Genomic DNA, 25,660 nt, shown 5'->3' with positions numbered 1-25,660 from the left:
TGGCGGGGATATTTTTTGTTCATTTCTCTATATTTGAGATTTACATAATTCTTGGTTTGATAATCAGATCATGCTTCATTTTTCGTTTGTATAATTTTATTTCTTGAAGACGAAATGATATGACTGTTGTTTTAACGTTGTGATTTCGTTTTTGTGTTTTCAAAAACCAAACTAAGTGGCTGATTTCCGTTTTCGCTTCTTCATGATTGGAACAGAAAACAAATCAATCCATTGTGCAGGTTACTGGGCAAGTGAAAGTGCCAATTACAATTGATCTTAGCAAGACATCCATTACATAAATGGGTAGAATACAATTTCATATAATAAACACTAATTAAAGTATGATAATTTGATTAGAGAATATCGAAGTTCTTAACCAAAATGCGAGACAATAAAACAAATATTTTCTTCAAACATTTAGTTTAAGAATATTTTTTCTATGTTTCTGTTTTATCATCAACTTTGCGTCAGGGTAAACTGCCCCCTTATCGTGTCACTTAATAGACAACATTTTTTTCCCCAAAACAGTGCAAACATGAACGAATAAATGAATACATGTATATGAATAAACCAGGAAATGAATAAGTAAGTGAAACAATACGAAGGAGAACGTGAAATAAGTAATGCATTAGCCCCCCCCCCCTCTCTCTCTACAGTTTCACGTATTGGCTTTAGTAAGGTAACAAAATATATTTTGTTATATATAGCCTATAATACTATACGGAATACAGAGAGATCAAATCCATAAGCAAAAAAGAGAAATTAACGATAATGGTTGGTCTAACATCAAATAAAACAAAAAGTTTAATACAAACAAATACATCAATATTTAAAGGACAAGTCCACCCCAACAGAAAAATTGTTTTGAATAAAAAGAGGAAAATCGAACGATCATAACGCTGAAAATTTCACCAAAATCGGATGTAAATTAAGAAAGTTATAACATTTTGAAGTTTAGTTTAATTTAAAATAATAGAAATATATGCACATCCAGGTCGGTATGCAAATGAGGAAACTGATGACGCAACCCACTCACTATTTCTTTAGTATTGTATTGTATGAAATATTATATTTTCCAATTTTCTTCTCATTGTCAAGTGAAACAATTCCTCCCTGAACATATGGTTCATTCACGTTGGCCCTTATTGTAAAATCTGTGAAAATGAAATATTGCATAATTCAAAAAAAAGAAAAGAAAAGAAATAGCGAGGGACATCAACTGTATCATTTGCATGCAAATGAGTTGTGCATAATATATATCACTAATAAGCGAAACTTTAAAATATCACAACTTTCTTATTTTATATCCTATTTTGATGAAATATCCAGCGTTATGCTAGCTTGATATTTCTCTATTTATTCAAATCAACATTTTTCTGGGGTGAACTTGACCTTTAAACAAAATATAAATTCCTGTTATGTAACGAAAAATAAGGTTACTATAACACCTTCAACTACGACTAATTCAAAAAAGGTAAACGATTATTTTTAATTCAGATTATATATTTATGCTTTCTTCAAACTGTCAAAGTCATTCATGCTTGAATGATCGAGGAATCCTCTGAGGATACCAGGGGCTGATTGCACGAAAGGGTCTTTCCAAGGACCGTCTTTCGTGTCGCCCATCTTTTATGATACGCTATAAGCGGGGTGTTTCTGAAATTTATGATAAAGAATAAGATTCGTTAGCTTGCTTTTAAATGAAATTCTATACAATTTTATGATAAATCACATTTTATAAACAAATATGTTTATTTTAACGGACGAATGAAATATGTTTGCAGATGATTTATTTAAAATGCGTTTAACATGGCGCATCATAAAATATGGGCGACACGAAAGACGGTCCTTGCAAAGACCCTTTCGTGCAATCGGCCCCAGGTGAAAGAGAAGATAGGCTAAGCTTTACAATGATTGCCGTCATCATTTTGTATAGCCATTATAACTTACCGAATGAATAAAAATAAATGAAAAATAAATGAAATGTATGACCCTGTATCACCAAAAGAACTCAGATGAAAAAGATGAAAAATAATAAATGAATAAATAAATAAATAAATATATAGATAGATAATAAATAAATAAATGAATGGATTAATCAATTAATTAATTATTTTCCAAAAATACAAAGAATTAAAAAACGAATAATACCTCTGACACTCTATATCACAAAAGAAGAAAAAAATGAAAAGAAATATATTAAATGATTAATAAATAAAATGATATAAATACATTAATTAATCAATTAAATTAAATGAACTTCCACACATCAAAAGAATTAAAAACGAATGATAACTCTTACTCTCTATATCACAAAAGAAAAAAAATAAATTAAATGATTAATGAATAAACACAATAATCAATTATAATAGATAGATAAATGAATGAAATTTTACACATAAAAATAATTAAAAACAAATGATGACTCTGACTCTTTACTTCACTAAAGAAAAAAACTGAAAAGAAATAAATTAAATGATTAACCTGGATTAATTAATAAATATAAAATACATTAATCAATTAGAATAGATTGACCAATAAATAAATGAAATTTCACACACAAAAATAATTAAAAACGAATGATACCTCTGACTCTCTACATCACAAAAGAAAAAATACTGAAAACAAATAAATTAGATGATTAATGAATAAATATACAGTGTATATACATTTATTAATCAATAGAAATACATTAACTTATCAATTACTAGTACAATAGATTGAAATAAATGAACTTCCGCACATAAAAATAATTTAGAACGAATGATACTTCTGACTCTCTATATCACAAAAGAAAAAAAAAACATAACACTGAAAACAAATGAATTAAATGATTAATTAATACATTAATTAATAAAAACAATCGATTGATAAATAAATGAACAAGTTAATAACTATATTAATACATGAATAAATCGACAAATAAATTTCTGAAGAAGTAAACTAATGTCCTCTCTCCTTGCTTATTTGGAAAATAAATTGTTGCCCCCCCCCCTCCCCGGCACTGTACAGTGCCGCCCATCATAATTCTCACGGGCCGCGGGGAAACAAGCCCCACGGCCACGTTATTTTCCATGATATAACAGTGTAAGGGGCCTCGATAACGAGTATACTAATATAGCCGTCATCCGAGCCCCACACACGTGCGAATGCTGGGACAAGCGCATTGGACGGGGCCTGTGTCGCGACTATCTTAGAATGCAAGCTTAATATATACTCGTGATATAGGCCCCGCTCTTGTGTTGGAGTGACTGAAGTGCCGTAGTGCGGGGCCTATATAACGGTTATAGTACTATACTCGTGAAACAGGCCCCGCGAACGGACATTCTGAGCCATTCAACACAGCAGCGGGGCCTATATCACGAGTATATATAGTGAGCTGAAGTTAGCAACCTAGATATTGAGGTAGTATAATCGATTACAAGTGTTTCTCGAGCGGGGCCTATATCACGATTTTAATGATTAATTAATACATTAATTAATAAAAACAATCGATTGATAAATAAATGAACAAGTTAATAACTATATTAATACATGAATAAATCGACAAATAAATTTCTGAAGAAGTAAACTAATGTCCTCTCTCCTTGTTTATTTGGAAAATAAATTGTTGCCCCCCCCCCGCCCCCTCTTACAGCGCCGTCCATGATATTCTCTCGATCCTTGTTTATTTGGAAAATAAATTGTTGCCCCCCCCCCCTCCCCGGCAATCTACAGTGCCGCCCATCACAGGGGCGGATCCAGCCTTTGCCAATAGGGGGGGCCCGGAATTTTTTCAGCCATATTTTCCCCGATCGGCCGCTCGAATATGATTTTTGCCGGGATTTTTTGTTTCTTTGAAGGGTAGGTCACTTCTTAGCTTTATTCTTATGAAACCTAAATGTATAATACCATAACCATTATTTATATAATGCGAGCGCGAAGCGCGAGCTAAATTTTTTGGAAATCTTATATACTTTTTCCTAAAAATTTTGAACATTCTGGGAATTTTTGTCTTCCTGAAAAAAAAAAGATGTGCATGCAAGTTAATAATTACTACGAACGTAAAGAGTGAGCAGAAATGAAGTGATGGAAAGGGTACTGTTAAATACTTGCTTGGAATTAGCCATGAAGACGTTACACATTTTAAAAAATGAAATAATGCGAGCGCGAAGCGCGAGCCGAAATTTTTTGACATTTTTTACCTAGGGAATGGAAATTCTTAGCACTTTTGTTTAACAGAATAGGTATATAATTAAACATGCGAGCACAAAGCGTGAGCAAGAAATTTTGAGATTTAGACCTACTGAACAAGATACTCTATTCAATTAGTTTTGTAAATCATGAAAAGGATGAGTAAGTGGGGATCTTCCTTACATTAATAATGCGAGCGCAGAGCGCGAGCAGAAAATTTTTGTATACGTTTTGAACTGCTCGAAATTGTACCTGTTATGGACTGCTTGCATTTAGCCATGAAGACGTTACATATTTCAACATTGAAATATTGCGAGCGCGAAGCGCGAGCTGAAAATTTTTGACCTTTTTTACCTGAATAATGGAAATGCTAAGCACTTTTTGTAATCTTGGAAGGACTCTAAGTATTTAAACTAAACTTTATTGATGCGAGCACGAAGCGCGAGCGGAAAAATTCTGGACACTCTATTCATGTTTTGTAAATCATGAAAAGGATAAGTTATTTATCCGCGAGCAGACACGTTTTGATATTGTGATCTGAAACTGGATAATGATTTAAATAGAGAACAATCTGCATATCTGAATTAACGCGTGTTTTAGATTTCGACCTAGAATTTTGCATTCTAAGTACCTTTCTTATCATGAAAATCAATAAAGCGAGCGCAAAGCGCGAGCTAAAAATATATGATATTCCCATCTAACAAAGGGTCAATTTAAGCTCTGTATTGCAATCAAATTGTGGGAAAATTGTGAATCGTGATGGATGACAGTTAAAAAAGAGCTGATGTATTTTATTATTATTACTTTAAGTTTTTACATAGGACCGGAATATTATGTCATCATAAGAAAGTGATGACTATCATCCTATTTCTCTTCCTAAGTATGAGAGCGCGAAATCTGTTAATATTATGGCCAGAAAACTGGAAATTTAAAGCACTTTTGTAATTATGCATAAAATGCATGATATCTATCAATGCGAGCGGAAATCGCGAGCCGAAATTTTTGATAAACTGTCATCAAAGTAGTTTGATTTAGAAATAATATTGGGATACATAACTCACTAATCAAAATGATAGCGTGCAGCGCTAGCTGATACGTTTTGACAATCTGACCTGAATAGGGAACTTTTTGAGAACTTTATGGAATACAGGAAAATAATGGGTACCTGACAAATCAAATTTTGCGAGCGCCCAGCGCAAGCAGAAAATGATAATATTCAGACCACAACACACACATTTTTACAGAGCACTTTTTAAAAATCAATTTGTAAATCAAACAAAATAATTAAAGTTAATTTCCCAGCTGAAATATGTTTTGTATATTGACTTCAAAGTTTGATATTTCAAGCTCCATATTGAGCAAGATATGCAAATCCCCTGAAAGACAATAAGAGCGCAAAGCGCGAGCGAAAATTTTATATCCTAACAAATAGAATTTTCAAAAAATTATTTTCAAAGACTTCCCCTCATGTTATTTTATTCAATCATGTTCCTCCTCTTATGTTTGCCTTTCTTCTTTTCTCCTCTCTTTTCCCTTCTTTTTCTTTTTCCTTTCTTTTTCCCTTTTTTCCTTTTTTTTGCTCCGCCAATAGGGGGGCCCGGGCCCCTCGGCCCCCCCCTGGATCCGCCTATGCATCATAATGCTCACCGGCCGCGGGGAAACAAGCCCCACGACCACGTTATTTTCCATGATATAACAGTGTAAGGGGCCTCGATAACGAGTATACTAATATAGCCGTCATCCGAGCCCCACACACGTGCGAATGCTGGGACAAGCGCATTGGACGGGGCCTGTTTCGCGACTATCTTAGAATGCAAGCTTAATATATACTCGTGATACAGGCCCCGCTCTTCTGTTGGAGTGACTGAAGTGCCGTAGTGCGGGGTCTATATAACGGTTATAGTACTATACTCGTGAAACAGGCCCCGCGAACGGACATTCTGAGCCATTCAACACAGCAGCGGGGCCTATATCACGAGTATATATAGTGCGCTGAAGTTAGCAACCTAGATATTGAGGTAGTATAATCGATTACAAGTGTTTCTCGAGCGGGGCCTATATCACGATTTTGCCGGTGAATGGAGCCAACACACATGCTTTATCAAACCTGTCTATAAAATGAATTGAGTTTTGTCAGCCTTGAGTCTTTCTTATAAGTACGGTGCAACTTGGTGTCCCACCTGCAGAAAACCGCGTCAGCGAAATTTTAGTAACGTCGGTGCCCCAACTCCCGGCCACAAGACCCGAACCCTCGCCTGTGTAGCCGCGGGTTAGACTTCGAGTGGGCAGGGGTTTCATCAATGCGTCACACTCACAATTTTGTGTTGATTTGAAACTGGTCAAGGGACGGTGAGTTGGTATCATTCCACTGAAAATAATGGTGACAATATTCACCAAGCCAAGGCAATGTGCAAATGGCAATGGATATTCCAATATTTTGATAAAAAATATAGAAATTCCTTATATTTTGCAAATTTGTGAATTGTGTTTAACATAAAGTCATAATAATGAACCACTCAAGTCAAAGGTTCATTACCATCTAACCCAGAGAGCTCCGGCCCGCGCCCGCAAAGCAGGCCGGAGCCCACTCATTCAATGAACAAGGTTATAATATAACCTTGTTCTCAGTTATATCTCCATGTGTGACAAAATAAGGGTGGCAATGTTTGGCTTATTTTCTCTTTCTTTGGGGCAAATGCTTGATTTTTTTACACTGACAGCTTCCATTAGACCTGTTAATTCATACTGCTTGGCTCTTATTTAAATTTGATTCTTTATATCATTTTTTCTTAATTAAAAATAGAGATAAAAAAATGAAAATTTTCTTGCCATATTACTTTCCACCAATAGAGGGCGTACACAAAAATATGCCCAAAATTCAAGTTTTTGAGCACTCTGGTGAATACAAGAATTATTCCCACATTACTAATGATAAATAGATAGCAACTATATGGAAATTAGTAATTTTGGTCACAAAAGTGATATTTTAATGATTTTATAAAGTGTGCTCTATACAGCATTGGCATACCATAGTCCTACCTGTAGATTCTCCACAGGCCAGATGGTAGCAGTGAACAAGTGCCGGAGCCCAGGGGCCCGTTTCTCAACACATGGACAAGTTAGTCATATCTTTATCCACCAACATGACCAACCACGGAGTTAGTTCCAATCTTACTAAACATGTTTCTTGAAAGGCTTCCTAACTAGAATACCTTGATATCGATACTATTGGTAAAAAGAGCAGACGAGACGTAGCCTTAGTCACAAAATAGCATAATTTTCAGAAATATAAATTATGACAAAAATTGCAAATATTGTGATGAATTGGGAAATTCATCTTTTCAAAATAATAGCACGGGTAAATTATGCATGATACATATTTATGCCATGAAGACTTTAGCAATCAATTGCTGAGAAAATGAAATTATGAATAATTCATTTCATGACTAAAAATCACATATGGACGTTGAGGTAGGTACCCCCGGGATATTCAATTTTAATAGTTTACGAAAGTAAACCATAGCGGTTTTCTTTGTAAAATTATGATAATTATACGGTATTTCATTATTCCAAACATCATCAAAATATAGTTTAACGTAAATTTTTTAAATATTTGATACCGAAACATACGATTTGACGAATTCTATCCATAAATTAGAGATATAATTTATCCAAATGGTAATAGGGGTCTGAAAACGACGAATACGAGCGCAGTTATGGATGGCCTGACGTGGTAGAATCTTTATCGATTAAATTATTTTACTATTTCAAAATGAATGGTTTTGTGGTGTTTTACCAACAGTTTTTATAGTTTCTTTGCATCAAAATTATAATTGAATGCATTATCCCACTTGTTTTGTGATATAATTTCAACCGCTATTATTGATTACGTAAGATTAAACTTTTTTCGAATTTCTAGGCACTTTTGCACGTCATAGTCTACCCATGTGATGCCACTACGTCACTAAGAAAGAAGTTGTGACAGGTTCGGAGTTGTCATAAATATTTAGTGAGGTTGTTGTACCCGAACTTGGCAAAGAGGGCTTCGTGAAACGGTTAGCGGACAAGTAGCTCACTATCTCCGATTTAGTCAAGAAGTTAGACTTATGACGGTGTTGAGAAACGGGCCCCAGGACTTTTCCTTGCAATGGGGTAGAAAGGGGTTGCAATAACACTCCAAATAAAAGGGGACAAAATAAATTATGCACTTACCTCTATTAATATGGATGAAGGTCTATCATGTCACATATGACATAATCCTGACATTGGGGCACAAACTGGACTCTCAAAAAAAGGAAAAGTTAGGCGTCTATGTTGCGTTTGTTTTGGTATCGATCGGCCATTTTGTTTTCAATTTTGACAGAAGGAGAACGAACAAGACAGAATTTTCCTGTTTTTGAGGGTCCAGTTCAATTTTACTTGACTCAGAACTATAGAGGATTTAAATCTAATAATTGTAATTGTGTTAATAGAGACCACTCGAACCTCCCCATAAATACATATTCAAACTATTTACCCATTTTGTAAATAACATCATTTGAAAATTAATTTCTATCTTATCTTCATTTTAGGGCTGCTCCGATCTTCAGAGATGTCTTCAGAAGGAGGAGGAAGAAAGCGCAAAAGGAGACGAAGAAGAAATAAACCAACAGCATGCAAAGACACTTGTGAAAATGCAGATGAAGATCTAATTCAACTTGGATGTCAAGAGCAAGAGGACTCTCCAGGAACCTCACTTGAAGGCAATCCAGGGTCATTGACTGACAAGCCCAGCAGAGATCAATCATCAAGAGACTTATCATCTTCCTCCAAATTTCCATCTTATTCCAAGAGAAAAGGCAAAATCAGATTAAAAGGCAAAAGCAGTTGCAGGGATGCAGATGACAATGTCAGCCAACCCAAATCTCGGCAACATGAAGATTCTCTAACAACTTCTGCCACAGTGTCATCAACTCCCAACCTCGGCACCGATCAGCAGCCATCAAGAGACTTACCCTCTTCAAACTGGCCTTCGTTTTCCAAGAAGAGAAAGAAAGGCAGGTCAAGAAAAGCCTCACAACCTGCCAACTCTCAACCTGATTCAAGAATCATTATCAATAATTCACAAATGACTTTGGAGATGTTGCATCTGTGCCATGTTGCCACAACCTCAACTTCTGGGACGAGTCGTAGTCCAGACAATGGAAGCGTTCGGGCAGATAACCCAAATATTAAAAAGAAAGTGGCAAATATCCTTTGTTTTCAAATTATTTATTTCAGTAAATATTGTTGAAATTACTTTCTGATCTAGATTTGTTTTTCTTTAGTTTCTCCCTTCATATGCATTATGTGTTGCTTGTATTGAAACCCCACACTCATAATATAGTCCCTATAGAAAGACAACATTTTCATAAAAGTGTTTTACAATAGTGCTTTTAAATCAAGCTATATTTGGTACATATATAAAAATACTTGATAGTGGCTTTTGTATTCTTTTGCCCCCTCCCAGAAATTGTTGGTTCTGCATCTGTTTTCACACATGAATATGAATGGTTGATATTTAAACAGATCTAAATTGAATAGTTCATATAAATTCTTGGAAGTGTCATTCTACTTCAGTTCAATGAAGTGTAAATTTTAAGACAGAAAACAATGATTCCATATCGTGAAATACACATTGGCTTGGAAAACAAATATCGTCATCTGACTTTTTCTTATTTTGAGAATAATGGAATCAATCAGGGTCCCGTTGAAAAAAAGTTACTATACTCTGCCATTTGATGGTAACTTCCCTGAAAATCTTTGATTTTGATTGGCTGTTTTGCATTGTTACCATGGTATTTGCCATTTGATGGAAAAGTTACTGGTCACCAAACAATTGTAGAATGGGAAAAAATTACTCGGGGGCTCAGCTGGGAATCAATTATGGCTCCGAATCGTAAAAAAAGACCTGGAAATTAAAAAAGGGCCCCAGGAAATTCCAATTCACTTCAATGAAATATCATTTAGGCTGCTTTTTAGGCGGTAGGTAGTTCCTCCTTCCTTGACATAAATAACACAGATACCAGGGTTCTACTACGATGAAGAGAAGAAGAGATACTTCCGCATTCTTCCTGGCCACAGCGGTGGTAACGTCGTGACTACAGAGACCATTCGTCAGAAAGCAGCCGAGAAGAAACGTCAATGTTACTTTGATAAAAGATGTTTATTTGAGCGAGCCTTACATGTACAAAAGGTAATGATACAGAACTTCTAGGTGAATATTTCATGAAGAATTGTCTGTGATTTTACTATTTCACGGACACCTTGCAGCCGATCGGCAAAGAGCAAATTTTCTAAAAATGGAAAAAAATCTCTTGAAATAAGACATTTAATTGTTTTTTACCCAATTGTGTCATATGACATTTAAATTTTTCTTTATTATTAACATTATCATTGTTATCAATGGACAAATTTAACGCAATTTTTGTCTCACCTGCGAAGCAAAGTGAGACTATAGGCGCCGCTTTTCCGACGGCGGCGGCGGCGTCAACATCAAATCTTAACCTGAGGTTAAGTTTTTGAAATGACGTCATAACTTAGAAAGTATTTGGACCTAGTTAATAAAACTTGGCCATAAGGTTAATCAAGTATTACTGAACATCCTATTAGAGTTTCATGTCACATGACCAAGGTCAAAGGTCATTTAGGGTCAATGAACTTAGACCATGTTGGAGGAATCAACATCGAAATCTTAACCTGAGATTAAGTTTTTGAAATGTCATCATAACTTAGAAAATATATGGACCTAGTTCATGAAACTTGGACATAAGGTTAATCAAGTATCACTGAACATCCTGCATGAGTTTCACGTCACATGACCAAGGTCAAAGGTCATTTAGGTCAATGAACTTTGGCCGAATTGGGGATATCTATTGAATTCCCATCATAACTTTGAAAGTTTATGGATCTGATTCATGAAACTTGGACATAATAGTAATCAAGCATCACTGAACATTTTGTGCAAGTTTCAGGTCTCATGATTAAGGTCAAAGGTCATTTAGGGTCAATGAACTTTGGCCGAATCAGGGGTATCTGTTGAATTACCATCATAACTTTGAAAGTTTATTGGTCTAGTTCACTAAACTTGGACATTAGAGTAATCAAGTATCACTGAACATCCTGTGCGCGTTTCAGGTCACATGACCAAGGTCAAAGGTCAATGAACTTTGGCCGAATTGGGTGTATCTGTTGAATTACCATCATAACTTTGAAAGTTTATGGATCTGATTCATGAAACTTGTACATAAGAGTAATCAAGTATCACTGAACATCCTGTTCGAGTTTCAGGTCACATGATCAAGGTCAAAGGTCATGTAAGGTCAATGAACTTTGGCCATGTTGGGTTTTTTTTGTTGAATAACCATCATATCTCTGTAAGTTTATTGGTCTAGTTCATAAAAAGTGGACATAAGAGTAACCATGTATCACTGAACATCTTGTGTGAGTTAGAGTAGTATTCAAAGTGAGCACTGCTGCTATATTGAACCGCGTGATGCAGGTGAGACGGCCAGAGGCATTCCACTTGTTACCTTATTGTTTGCGAAATACATCATTGTAATTGACGTAGCTGCAGACGCAATTCTTATATTATTTCACTGGCTTCTTCATCTGTGGGAAAGTAATTCCATGTTTTGGGGCTAAAGGTATTCATATTGTTTTGTTTTGGATTGCAAGCTCTGGTCTTGGTTGTTCAGAAATTATAGGAAGTATATTTAATCTGTTGTTTATTTTTCCTTTTTTTCAGAAAATTATGGGATGAACATTTAATCTATGGTTAATGTTTCACTTTATTTTAATTATGGGAAGTAAATTTAATCTGTTCGTGTTTCTCTTTTACCTCATCACAAACTTGATCATAGTTGCCAACTACTAAAGTGGTGAAATCTCTAGTTCAACTGCAGGAGAACAGAAGGAGAGGGAATTGTAGATCTTCTTACTTCAAGAGGTATGTAAGATAATCAAAGTTTTTAGATGATTTGTATTGGTACATGTACAAACTGATTAATGCAAGAATAAGAAACCCTGAAAAACAAGCAATTTTGCCAAAATGATGGGTGCTTAAATTTGTTACTGATACCCGGAAATGCATGTCAGTGTAAATTCAGACAGGGGTTCTGATGTGCAGGCGTCGTGGTGTAGCAGTTCAGACACTCGACTGTTAATCGAAGGGTCATCTGTTCAAACCCCACCACCGCCTAGATTCCTTTGGCAAGGCATCAATTCACAATTTGCCTCTTTCCACCCAGGTGTTAAATGGGTACCACGTAGGAAGCAAAAGCCCATGTATTATGCCTAGCAATCGAGTCTAGGAACTCCTGCTGAAATGCTCCCCATGGAGTGAAGATAGTGCATATATTGTGTTGGTATGCCAGGAACTGATGACCACGGTAATAATACAAACTTTAAAGCATCCGAAGATGCCAATGAATTAAGCATTACCTTGTTAAAAGTGGCATGGTGTTATTTTTATTATAATAATAATTATAATAATAATAATAATAATAATAGACATTTATATAGCGCCATCTATCTAGAAATATTCTATTCCAAGAATGTTATTATAATTACCCTGGCTTTAGCTCGAGCTGAATTTCAGCGCTCATGCATTCAAGTAATTACTCTTGCCGGGTACCCATTCACTTCACCTGGGTTTAGTGCAGCACAATGTGGATAAATTTCTTGCTGAAGGAAATTACACCACGGCTGGGATTTGAACCCACGGCCCTCTGTTTCAAAGTCAGAAGACTTATCCACTGGGCCACAATGCTCCACTTTATCTTGCTTTGGGTTGTGAGGATTACTGAAATTCAAATATATATTTATATTTGTGTCTCTCAGAGTGGCTCACGAGACTGCTGTAAGGCAGATGGAGATAAAACCAAGCAGTCAGGTGTCTCCTTTTCCTGACCAGTATTTCAGTGGTTCATCGGGATACATCAGTAAATTTGAGGTATTTATTCAAGAATCTTTAGACCTGAATAGCTTCCCACAGTAATAATGATATCTGTGTTGTTTTCACCAAAGTTTGCACAATTACCTTGGTCCATGTTGAGACTCGATATGAAAACAATTCTTCATACAGGATATTGAAATTTTTGCGGTGACATTGATTCAGATAAGATCTTAGTCAGACTTTCACATCCACTTTTTGTCTCGCCCACCAGAGGTGAAGGCGAGACTTAGGGATCCAAATGTCGTCCGTCCGTCACAAATCTAATGACACATAACTCCACAACCGTGAGTCGCTTTTAAACCAAACTTAGATGGTAGCTGGACTTCGGGGACCTGCATGATATGCTGCAGTCGGAGGTCACACTGTAAGGTCAAAGGTCATTTTCAGGTCCATGTTAAAGTTACTGCAAGACTCTCTTATGACACCTAACTCTGCAACCTTAAGTCGTTTTTCAACCAAACTTGGATGGTAGATGGACTTAGGGGACCTGCATGATATGCTGTAGTCGGAGGTCATATTGTAATGTCAAAGGTCATTTTCAGGTCAACGTTAAAGTTTACATGCAAGACTCTCTTATGACACCTAACTCCGCAACCGTAAGTCGCTTTTCAACCAAACTTGGATGGTAGATGGACTTGGGGGACCTGCATGATATGCTGCAGTCGGAGGTCATATGGTAATGTCAAAGGTCATTTTCAGGTCAACGTTAAAGTTACTGCAAGACTCTCTTATGACACCTAACTCTGCAACCTTAAGTCGCTTTTCAACCAAACTTGGATGGTAGATGGACTTGGGGGACCTGCATGATATGCTGCAGTTGGAGGTCACATTGTAAGGTCAAAGGTCATTTTCAGGTCAACGTTAAAGTTTACATGCAAGACTCTCATATGACACCTAACTCCGCAACCGTAGGTCACTTTTCAACCAAACTTGGATGGTAGATGGACTTGGGGGACCTGCATGTTATGCTGCAGTTGGAGGTCACATGGTAAGGTCAAAGGTCATTTTCAGGTCAATGTTAAAGTTTACATGCAAGACTCTCTTATGACACCTAACTCTGCAACCGTAAGTCACTTTTCAACCAAACTTGGATGGTGGATAGACTTGGGGGACCTGCATGTTATGCTGCAGTCGGAGGTCACACGATAAGGTCAAAGGTCATTTTCAGGTCAACCTTACCTAACTCCACAACCGTAAGGTGCTTTTCAACCAAACTTGAATGGTAGATGGACTTGGGGGACCTGCATGTTATGCTGCATTCGGATGTCACATGATAAGGTCAAAGGTCATTTTCAGGTCACCATTAAAGTTTATGGCAAGGCTCTTAAGGCAAGTGTTATTCCATCCCAGTCATATTACAATGAAGTTTTGATACAATTCTGTGGCATGCCCTCGCGAATCACGATATTTCTGGTTATTTTTATACGTGGGCGAGACACAAAATCGCTTTTGCCTTGTCTTTAAACCCTATGAACATTTTAGTAATTTCTGAGGGTAAGTATTTTGAATGTGTTGATTCATGACTAGTATTTGGGTATTGATATTATCATCAAACCTTTCTTCTACAGTTGGATAGCAGGCAGAAGCATGTTCTCATGGTGTTTTCTGACGACTATTTAAGCAGGTAAAATTAATTCTTATTCTTTTAGATATCTTTACAAAGACTACTATATAGGTCTACATTAGGACAGGTCAAATTTCCTGTTGTGTGTTTCATGTGTAATCTACTAAAAGGGAATGCCAATTCCTGTAATTAATGTGCAACACAAAAATTCTGCGGTGCTCGTCAATTTCATTCTTTAATTATCATGTTTACACACTGCCCTTGCGTGTCTGCCCCGCAAGCCGGGCAGACTCGCCTTTCTTATGTGTGTAAATGCGACCGTGCCCGGGCTCCTTTCTTTTTTCAATCTAGAAATGTCTGGTAAAGTTTTTTTTTCCAAGAAAATCATTACTTCTCTCAATGTTTTACAAGATATTTTGTGCACACTTGCTCATAAGAATATAAGGACCATTATGAGTTGAATATTTGTGTGGAATTTAAGAAATTCATGTTTAATCTTAATATCTTAATTGTTCAGAGAATGGTGTTTATATCACTTCAGCATTATCTAATTGATAACAAAGCAGGTAACTTTGTATGCAGTTGGACAGAACTAAAAGATACATAAATGTTAAATAACAATCTTTCCATTCAATAAATGTCCATAATTGTATTCCCTTTATTAAAACCACAAATGAGATAGTGCTGATACACTTAATAATTAACATTTCTATTCATCTTGAATGATGGATTATCAATGTTATTGTAAATGTGATTATTATTATTCATACTTTGTACGTGCTATGGTACTTTTTGCTTTCGGCACCTCCATTTTCATTATTGTTATTACACTTCCTAATTCATATACAAGCATGTTTGCAGTTATATTGATGAAGCAGTAAAGGTGACCGCACACCTTTCGATAGGTCTGCGGCCAAATTTCAGAATAAAATGTAGAATTTGATGCGAGTATTGAGACTTATATCTCACTGTGTAATGTTCCAAATCATTGTACGAATACCTATGTTCAAATCTGTGACTATGCTATCATCCTTAGAATAAAAGCGAATTAAATATCTAGTCATAATGACGTCATAGCAGTCGTACGATTGGCTACGATTTGAAACTATTTTGGCCTTTACTCCAAAATAAAAGCTTGCAATCTTTCAAAATGGTCATAAGTATTTTGCAATTAATTTTAACCTCAAATAAAATATTTTCCATTTACATTTTCAGAAAATTAGCAAAATGCGATTTGTTCCAAAATCGAATCGCAAACAGCCGTAAGGTGTGCGGTGGCCTTAAAGGATATATCCCTATTGTCAAGATTTCATATTATGTCAAGCACATTGTTTTTAAATATTTATTGATAGATTGTGGCAGGGTGAGGTGGTGCGCAGGAGAAGTCCAGAGACCGGTCAAGAAGAAGTGACCATCGCCAAATGGTCAAAGGTCAACATCTTGAACACACAGAACGTCTCAAAGGTAACTTTTTTTTCATTATCAAACACTACTACTGGACTCTACTTCCCGTATTCTGAAGTCAGGTTTAACTTAGACCACAGTCTAACTCTGTGCTAAAATTATGGGGAGCCAGAAATTCAAAAATACTGTTTGTATTGTATATTTCTTATGTTAGCTATTTTTTTCTCTAGAGCTGCCTTCATAATCAAGAAAAATACTTCAAATACTTCAGTTATCAGTTCTACACAATTATGAATAATTTGAGTGTCATATGAGTTAGTGTATTTGATGTGTACTATTTGGAATTTGTGTCCCAATTGGCTCTCCATAGTAAAACCACAACTTTAAACCAGGGTTTGATTTAAGCCCGACTTCAGAATACGGGCCTATATCTAGGCCTTATGATTTTGGTGATTTAAATTATTCAAAATTGAACTAGAAATACATGTATCATTTGCATACAAATAAAAAACATTTATGTGTATTCCTGTCTAGTGAATGAAGCTTTCAAACTTTCCTGCTCTTGTACATTGCAATCAATGCTTATTATCAATAACATTGGATTTAATTAAACCTCCCCTATACTGAGAGCGAGTCAGACAAAAAAAATGTCCTATCAATTTGGAGTTGTCTTGTCTGAATTACGATCATTTTGGCATTAATTTATTGATATGTCTTGAGAAATTTATTCTCCCCGAATATTTCGGGACCATTTTCATGTGGATCATTGCGTGCATGACCGACTATGGGACTACCTCTAGAAGGTTGTAGAACCTGTTGCGCCAAGTTGCTGGGTTGATGGAAGGTTGCATAAAATAAAACCATGAACATGTGAATATATGCTATTGGCTACATATTTGAAGCTCTTTTATGGATTTAATGTATACTCCAATGAAATTAATGATGATAAATAATTCTTATTTCTATATATATCTTTTCATCTCTTATGTAGATTTCTCATGCAAGCTGGGCTCAAGTAAGGGAAGGAGAAAACATGTATGCACTGTATCCTTATGACCACCCATCCATAGTTCCTTCATTTTCTTACAATTTGCCACAAGAAAGCCGGCGAGAGAGAGAATCGTTAAATGTAAAAATTGAAATACTGAGGATGAATTTCAAAGAGGGAGCAACTAAGGGAAACTCAGAAAAAAAACAATTTAGAATATTGTTGAACGTTTGAGGAAAATCCACCAAAGATTAAGAAAGTTACTAGATTTCTAATTTGTTGATTTGTGATGTCACATGTGAGCATCTCCCCGTATGTTGTGTAGTAAAAAGAGTCAATGAACTGTCAATTTCTCAAAAAGTTGAAAACAGTCTTTATTTTACCTTTGGAGTATCAAAAGACAAATTATTTGACACCTGCTGAAAGCAAATATCAAGTCATAATGAACAATTATCAAATTGATATTTATGTATTTTATATTACATAACATATGGGGCATCTCATGGGTGTCGATCCACTTGCGCTTTCTATTCATTTGGGGGAGATGGCAATTTGTATTATTATGTAATATCTCACCACCACCCCGCTCCCCCGATGAATATAGAATATAACTTTCTGCAGATTGACACTATTGGGGCAGCTGCTCGTTTATGGCATCACAAATAAAAAAAATCAAAATTCTAAAAAAAGACATCCTAATCTATTCTTGATTTTCTTTAAACCTTTACCAATATTTTTTTTCACAATATTTTTCTGGTATTTTTACAACAGATTCTTCTTATGGATGAACTTCCCCTTTAAACTCCTTTTCTTGAAGGAATTAGAAGACCGACTTTTGATAAAAGGAGTTTGAGTATGATATGATAATGATGATCTGGTAACGATGGTAGAATTGATGATGATGGTAATGGTGGGGATGATAATGACTATGATGATGGTAACAATGATGGTGTCGATGATGATGATGCTGATCACACAAGTACAGAACTCATTTTAAAATTCAAATGCTTCTCTCACACTATATAATTGACAAAACAAACTTTGCGGAGAATCCTTTCCCTAAGCATGCTGTCTCAATCATTGCCAGGCCCCCTATCCTACCATTCAACTATTTTGGTCATAACCTGGGATGCCAAGTGTCAGACTAGAGTCTGAATTCAGACTTTCCAACATATTTTTCAGTCATAGAAAACACCTTTTCATGTTGGAAAGTATTCATTCTATATAGATGATTTTCGTTTTTTTTTATCAAGCCTTGGTGGCATCCCTGCCCCACAGGTATTCATATTAGAATGGTAAAATATAAATTTATAGTTTCTTAACTTAGGTTTTATTCAGATATGCTTTATCTGGTGGATCGTCAAACATAGTTCAACTTGTCAAGTGTCCAACAGATGAAGGTCAGAAATCTGTGATGTATTTTCAAAATTTTCTTTCTTTCTTTCTTTCTTTCCTTCCTTCCTTCCTTCCTTTTTCGATATGTACAGTAGTACTGTGCTGACATCTAATTACGGTAGTTAATGAGGTCATTGTCTTATATGATATACTTGCTTTTGAAAATGTGGCTATGTAATTCCTTCTTTTTCAGGCATTGTGTAGATCATACAGAAATATCCCCAAATCAAAAAAAAAAATCAATACTTGAAGAAAAAATAAAGGATAATGTGGGAGGGGTTTTTTATGGGGGGGGGAGGTATCCTCTGGGTGAGCTAAGATCTGAGAGAATTGTTACGTGGGTTTCTTATATACCGGTACATTTGTCCTAATAAAGTTAACATTGTCATAATATGGTCAAGGGCATGCTCAAGTTAATCACACAATAGAGGTATCGTGGCTGAGTGGATAAGTCTCTGGACTTTGAACCCTAGTGTCTGGGATTCAAATCCCACTGCAGCAGTCATGTACTTTGGCAAATCCACCAGGTTATCTGGTGTAAACAAATATCTTGAATGCTTGAGTGTGCGATCAGGGTAATCGTGCCTAAGCTGGGGTAAGAAAAGTCAGTACATAGAATCATTGTATTAAGCAAAATATAAACGTTGCATTTTATTTTTGTTATCACCTTGACGATGTACTGGTCTGATGTCTTTCATTAATGCTATCTTGTTGTTTTGTTTTGTTAGGTGGTCTTGCACATATAAGTTACAGCTATAAATGTATCTCCAAATCTGCATGGACATGTGCCTGGAGTAATAGCACTACCCTTCCTGCTCATCTAGCTATAGGTAAGTAATTCGATAGAATTATGCTTCTGTTGACATACCTTCATGTATGCCATTTTGTAGTTGTCTTCAAGGTAGGATGATCAGAGATATTGCATACTACATGAGGAGTCGTGGTCTAGTGGCTCTGACTTGCATCTTTCAATCATAAGGTCGCGGGATAGAATCCTCACTTTGTTAATGGATACCCCGACAGGATGGAGTTTTTTAATGCAATGAGCACTGGAAATGGCAGCTTGAGCTAAAACTGTGATAATAGTAATATTTGTGTGCCTTTAAATACATTATGGTATAATACATTGTTGGTGGAAGGCAAAAAATTTAGGGGGGGGGGGCCAACTGAAATTTTGGGATGGACTTTGGTACAAAATCAAAATTTGACAAGCAAAAGTCAACCTAAATTTTATTGGGTGGGGGATCACCCAAATTTTTTGACAAGCAAAAAAAAAGGGTTATGACCAAAAAGTTTAGGGGGGACCATCCCCCCACCTCAAATTTAGGGGGGACAGGCCCCCCCCCACTTTCGCCGCATATGGTATTATGTAAATGCCTATTATTATTTTTATTTTTATTATTATCATTCTTATTTCTCTGATCAGGATCAAGTCCACACATTTTCTTTGAATTACCTGCTCTTACAAAAAGCACAAGGTAATTTCAAGAGCAACTATGAACTTTGTGCTATTAATGCCAGATAGATTTTCTTATTAGTTTGGTTATCATGCCCAAGAGAGCTGTCATTATTATCATGAAGCATCAATATTTTTATTATTATTATTGAATGTTTTAAAGTTTAATTTGTTCGGTCTATTCCATTTCTATATTCACTTTTGTAAACATACAATTCAAAGAAACATAGATACATAAATCAATACAAATCAATCAAGCTTACACTTTCAAATTGGTAATAACAATACAAAAAATATACAATAAACAAAATCATTGATAAATCAAAACTTTTTATTAAAGTGATTAAAGTATATGAATGATAATAATAATATTAATAATAACTGAATATTTACCCAGGGTAGCCACTTCAATTCCAAAAACTGTTCTCCCAGCGGGCCCTGCCATTATTATTACCCAGCTAAGCTAGGCTACCGATTCAGGTGCATACAGCTGTTTGAGGAATTATTCCTGCCGGTAGCCATTTACCTCACCTGGGTTGAGTGCAGCACAGTGTGGATAAATTTCTTGCTGAAGGAAAACACGCCACGGCTAGGATTCGAACCCACGACCCTCTGTTAAAAAGGCGAGAGTCAGAACCACTAGACCACGACGCGCCCAAAGTTGTCTATGTATGCTTAAAAAAGAAAAGAGGATTATGATGGTGATGATGGTTAGGCGTATTATTATTATCATTATCGAAGTTTTTATCATCATAATCATCATCATCATTATTATTATCATTTATTTTTATTTTATTTTTCTCCTAGGTTCTGATAAGAAGGCACTAGTAATTGACACCCTTTCATCAAGGGAACAGTCTGTTTATACAGGTCGAAGTGATGTCTTTGCTCAAGCATTTTCCAGAAAGGTATTTCCATGTCTGTGTTGTGTTCAGCGGGGTCTTCCTGCCTGGTATCAATAATTCTTTGTGTAGGTGCAAGAACTCCCTTATAGCAATAGAAAAGTAAGATGATGAAAAGCTGCTGGTGATGGTATTATGGTATTATCAGTGAAATAAATATTTTCAAAGCAGATTTGAATTTCCCAATTGTATCAACTTGCCTTAAATTGTGTGGGATAGTATTCCAGAGTCCAGTGCTGCATGCGTAAACCCCTGTTCACTTTGTTTTAGCATCAGGTACATTAAATAAGTTCTTATGGAGTGATCTAAGATTTCGAACAGGTTCATATTCTACACGATCATATTTTATTTCATATTTTATATATTTTACCCTATAATGCATAATACGTATCAATGAACACAATTACATCACTCCTGTTCTCGAAGAACTCGATTGGTTGCCCATAAAGGATTCTACTTCTGGTTTGATGGATCTGAACCCGATTACAACAAGTCTCTAAAGGCCACCGCACACCTTACGACCTGACTGGTCTGCGACTGGCTTCGATTGAGTGAGGGGAAATGAATCGCAAGGTAGTCATACGCCCTGACGACGCACACCTTACGATCCAGTCTGCGACTCAGGCATGCGCTTTTTGCTTTTTGATATAGCAAAGTGCGCTTACTACTGCGTATGTGCAGTGTTCATCATATACGCGTCGTGCAACTCTGCTGTCTGGCTGGAAGTTGGATTGAGCTTGCAATCCAGTCATAAGGATTCAACATGTCAAATCATTCCGATTTTCCTTGCGACTTGTCTCTGACCCGTCTGCGATGCACAAGCTGACAAGAGCTGTGACGTCACATATCCCCTCACTCAGTCGCAAGCCAGTCACCGACCAGGCAGGTGGTAAGGTGTGCGGTGGCCTTAATATGGTTCACACACTGCAATCATCCAAATCAATCAGATCTTTTATATATTCCACTATTCAAAATATCCTCGGTTGATCGAGCCTAAAATTGCTCATGGCGGTTCAGCCCTTTTGAATTCAATACCACAGGAGCTGAAGAACTCTAACTCTGCAACATCCTTTAACCCTTTGAACCCTAAATTATAAGGGGCGGTGGTGACCTTTACCCTGAATTATTTGCACATATTGACAACATTCACAAATTCCCATGATATGAGACCCAACGGCATCTTCCCCCTGCTAGTACCCGGACCAAGCCGACTGGAGTCTACAAACAAATATCAACTTTAGTGTCTGTTTTGGGCTCAAAATCACTGTTTTTACCAAAGTCAGATATATCAGTTGCTTCCCCATAGTAAGCATGTGACTCGCCGCGTATTACACCATGTGTTACCGCACATACGACACGAGCAACCACAAAAAAGTGGCATATTTTGGCCATTTTTGATGCGAAACCTTCCGAAACCATTGCCGCCCTTGACTGAAATTATTGACTAAATATTCCTACACGTTTTGCTACATACACGTACTAGAGAGATGACGTCATTGTAAAAGATCACCTGACATTTTGAAGTTGTGTGGCTGTAGGCCGGTATCGGGTATATGCGCGTTCACTGGTAGGCCGGTATTCCGGCCTTTCGGGTTCAAAGGGTTAAGGGCAACCCAAAATTGCATTTGCTACCAGCAGGGGTTAGAAGAAAGACATTTTTCCTCTATTTGTAATGTGCTTGAACTTTTACTTTGTTTTGCTGTTTTCTAAATGCCTTGAGCATTTAATAAATCCTATGTATGATCATATATGTACCTCTTTTAAAGGGATGCTCCAGGCTGAAGATATTTATCTCAATAAAAAGTAAAATTCACAGAGCAAAATGAAAAAAAATTTGATCAGATCAGGTGAGCTAATGATGTCATATTCTTACTTGATCTTTAATTTTTTATATGGAATTAGGTTTATAAAAAAAAATTACCAATAACTAAAACATTGGATTGACAACTGACTAAGTGCATTGGTTATTTCTCGCTGTGACTTACTGCATAATAATGGAGATACATCATTTACACATTTGTGAAAAAAGTGAAGCAATTATATTTTTCATATAATAACATATGAAAAAGGATATTGGGGATATGACATCATCAGTACACCTAATGAATACTCATAAAGACATTACTAGAACTGTTTTTCCGGAATAATGCAAATCTTTAAAATTCAATAACTTTATTTGTTTAAGTTGAACAGATTTCTGTGGTCTTAGAGGATTTGCCTGAGGCAAATTTATCTGTAATTTTCACTAAAAACTGCATTTATCTTTCTATTTCTTCTCCCGAAAGAGTCCTATTCTGTATAATGGAACCCGTTCTGGTGAGGTTCTTGGGGCTGATCTGAGACTACCATCTGATCGCCATGGTAACATGACAACTCAGCTGAAGCATTGGGTCTCTGTATGTAGCCTTAAACTACTCAAAGATGAAAACTATGTCCTGGTCCGTAGTATTGGCGCAGAGGTAAGAGGTTGTGGGTGATTGTGTCGTTCAAAATGCCAGTTCAGTTACATTCTGGGCATGTGCAGATATTGGTCATTTGTACCCAAATCTTGAAGAAAAATGTCAACTGACATGAATAGAGGATTACCTGACATAGCAGAACTCAATTCATGCTACTAGATATTCCAAATATCAAGCCTCAGTGTGTGATTGCAAGTCCGGTGCTGGTTTTAGAAGGACAATTTGGATTGCATTTCCCAGCTCCAAAAACTAGTATGAGATTACCCAACATGATCCAGATTAGAATATTGACGGCTCTAAACCTAGTGAGTGACTTTTCAGAACCAACTTAATTTTATGTTTTGGTGCAATGCAAAAAAAATCATGTAAAAATTGGCCCAACACCAACCCCAAAAGCCCATCACTGAACTTGAAATCACCCATGATGATAAAAAGCTTGGGGAATAGAATAACTTGAGGTGCTTGTAACTGAAAGGTATGTGCTGAGTGCTACATGATTTAGAGAAGAAATTACAAAAAAAACCTTAAATATTTTGAGAGAAAAATTATTTGTTTTCTACTTGGAAACTAATATCGCAATACAAATGTATTAAAGAAGTGAATTGGTGAGTCTTCATTCAAATGTGCCTATATTACAAGACTATACTGCTGAGAATGTTGCATTGTGGGTTACGAACTTGGCCAGATTTGAGTAGTTGAGGGCTTGATGTGGTGCTATACACGGCAGCCGGCTTGTACTGGCTTTAAGCTTATTAATTGATCATCTTCTGCAGATCAAACTTTGGGACCTCAGGAAGCAGAGTTCAATCGTGCAAGAGTTCGATGGTCACGGCAATGGGAGCCACCATCTTCCCGTCAAGCTGGACTCTACAGAGACCATCGTGTATGCAGGTGAGAGCAGGGACAGCACCAGGGTATTTTGAAGTGGGGGGGGGGGGCTGGGGGTGGCAAGAAGACCTTTTTTTTTCAATTGAATTCCAGGGGTAAATCAGAGTTATATGACCTATACATCTCATTTCTATTTTCTTTCCCTCTTCCTTTTCCTTTAGTTTCTCCCCTTTTTCCTTTTTTTTTCATGACTTGAAAAATCTCCCCCCCCTGTACCACTCCTGGGCGATACCCATACAGACCCTCATATTGCTAACTATGAAATCTCCCTTTTTTTCCTTACCTTTTTACAGTTGGTGAGGATAAATACACCCGGGTCTGGAGCCTGAAATCCGGTGACCGTCTCCACACCATACCCTGTCCATCGGCCTGCCAAAGGGACAGCACCCCCGTGGCCATCTACTCCCAAGAGTTCAGTTGCCATGCCCAACCGGGCTTCTTCCTCGGTCAGGAGAGGCAGATACATTGGTATCCAATGAGGACTCCAGAATCCCTTATTACCGAGATCGGATGAAGGAGCGATGGAGGAGGAGCTTAATGGTCTAGTGGTTCTGCCGACTCTTGCCTTTCAATCAGAGGGTCGTGGGTTCCAATCCCAGCCATGGAGTTAAGTTCCTTCAATTAGGGATTTATCCACCACACTCTGCCGCACACGACCCAGGTGAGGTAAATGTGGATACCTTGCAGGAAGTAGTCATTCTTGCCTGTATGCCTATGCACCTTGAAGGTAGCCAGCTACGGGCAGGGTAATAATGACAATTAAGTGCCTTGAGAACTCTAAAGAGTGGATATGATTACTTTATAGTTTGCATTATTATAATGATCATGATTTCAGAGTGCAAGACTGTTCTTCTTTTTGATTTTCCTATGTTTTCCTGACAGCCTTTTTCCTTTGGTAATAAGCCAGTATAATCTGCACATGGACAGTAAATGTCCTATGAACCAAAAACCCATCAAGAAAATGCAGACTATTCTATGGAATACTGATTGATTGAAGGCTGTTTTGGCAAGAGCTCAAAGAAAGAATAATAGGTTGGTAGTCACTAATCCACAGGAGACCCTGTCTGTGAATAGTTTGGGCTCATCTGCATCAAAGTTTACTATAAACTGGTGTGTGTGTGTATTTGAGTTTTGCCAGACATGTAGCAATCAGATATGATTATTTACGTCTGGGACCAACCTTTAACGTCACCACCCAAAAGATGTGACCAGGGCTCGAACCTTTGCATCACTTTTGATTTTAATTTGGAATAGTTCACTGGATCAACATTGTACACAACTATTGTGTAAGGCACTGAACAGGGGAGTGTTTCATCAATATTTTCATCCAACAAGTTGTCAGATCTGACATCTTTCCATGATTTTGATTAGCTGAGAGGCAATGTTCCTATGGTAACTGTCGGATAAAATGGGACTTGTCGGATAAAACGTCCGACAAGTCCTTTCATAAAATGCCC

General features: G+C 36.7%; 1 protein-coding gene across 4 annotated transcripts in view; it reads left to right on the top strand.

Moving 5' to 3' along the window:
- LOC121418228 (DDB1- and CUL4-associated factor 4-like) overlaps positions 1–25,184 on the top strand; it is a 28,772-nt gene extending 3,588 nt beyond the window's left edge. The window contains exons 1-14 of one of the 4 annotated variants that reach the window (XM_041611969.1): positions 3,047–3,405; positions 8,745–9,401; positions 10,212–10,387; positions 12,054–12,139; positions 13,033–13,144; positions 14,716–14,771; positions 16,064–16,175; positions 17,107–17,159; positions 18,442–18,503; positions 19,227–19,328; positions 20,762–20,862; positions 23,142–23,315; positions 24,089–24,206; positions 24,497–25,184. In XM_041611969.1, coding sequence (XP_041467903.1) covers positions 8,765–9,401; positions 10,212–10,387; positions 12,054–12,139; positions 13,033–13,144; positions 14,716–14,771; positions 16,064–16,175; positions 17,107–17,159; positions 18,442–18,503; positions 19,227–19,328; positions 20,762–20,862; positions 23,142–23,315; positions 24,089–24,206; positions 24,497–24,717 — 2,010 coding nt within the window. In that variant the 5' untranslated portion in view covers positions 3,047–3,405; positions 8,745–8,764 and the 3' untranslated portion in view covers positions 24,718–25,184. Of the gene's footprint in view, positions 1–3,046; positions 3,406–6,252; positions 6,527–8,744; positions 9,402–10,211; positions 10,388–12,053; positions 12,140–13,032; positions 13,145–14,715; positions 14,772–16,063; positions 16,176–17,106; positions 17,160–18,441; positions 18,504–19,226; positions 19,329–20,761; positions 20,863–23,141; positions 23,316–24,088; positions 24,207–24,496 lie in introns of those variants that run through there. The other 3 variants (XM_041611967.1, XM_041611971.1, XM_041611968.1) reach the window with 3 other exon arrangements.
- Positions 25,185–25,660: the final 476 nt, after the last annotated feature.

Source organism: Lytechinus variegatus, chromosome 7, assembly GCF_018143015.1.
Source record: "Lytechinus variegatus isolate NC3 chromosome 7, Lvar_3.0, whole genome shotgun sequence".
NCBI lineage: Eukaryota > Metazoa > Echinodermata > Echinoidea > Temnopleuroida > Toxopneustidae > Lytechinus > Lytechinus variegatus.
This window is presented reverse-complemented; position numbering and strand designations above follow the sequence as displayed.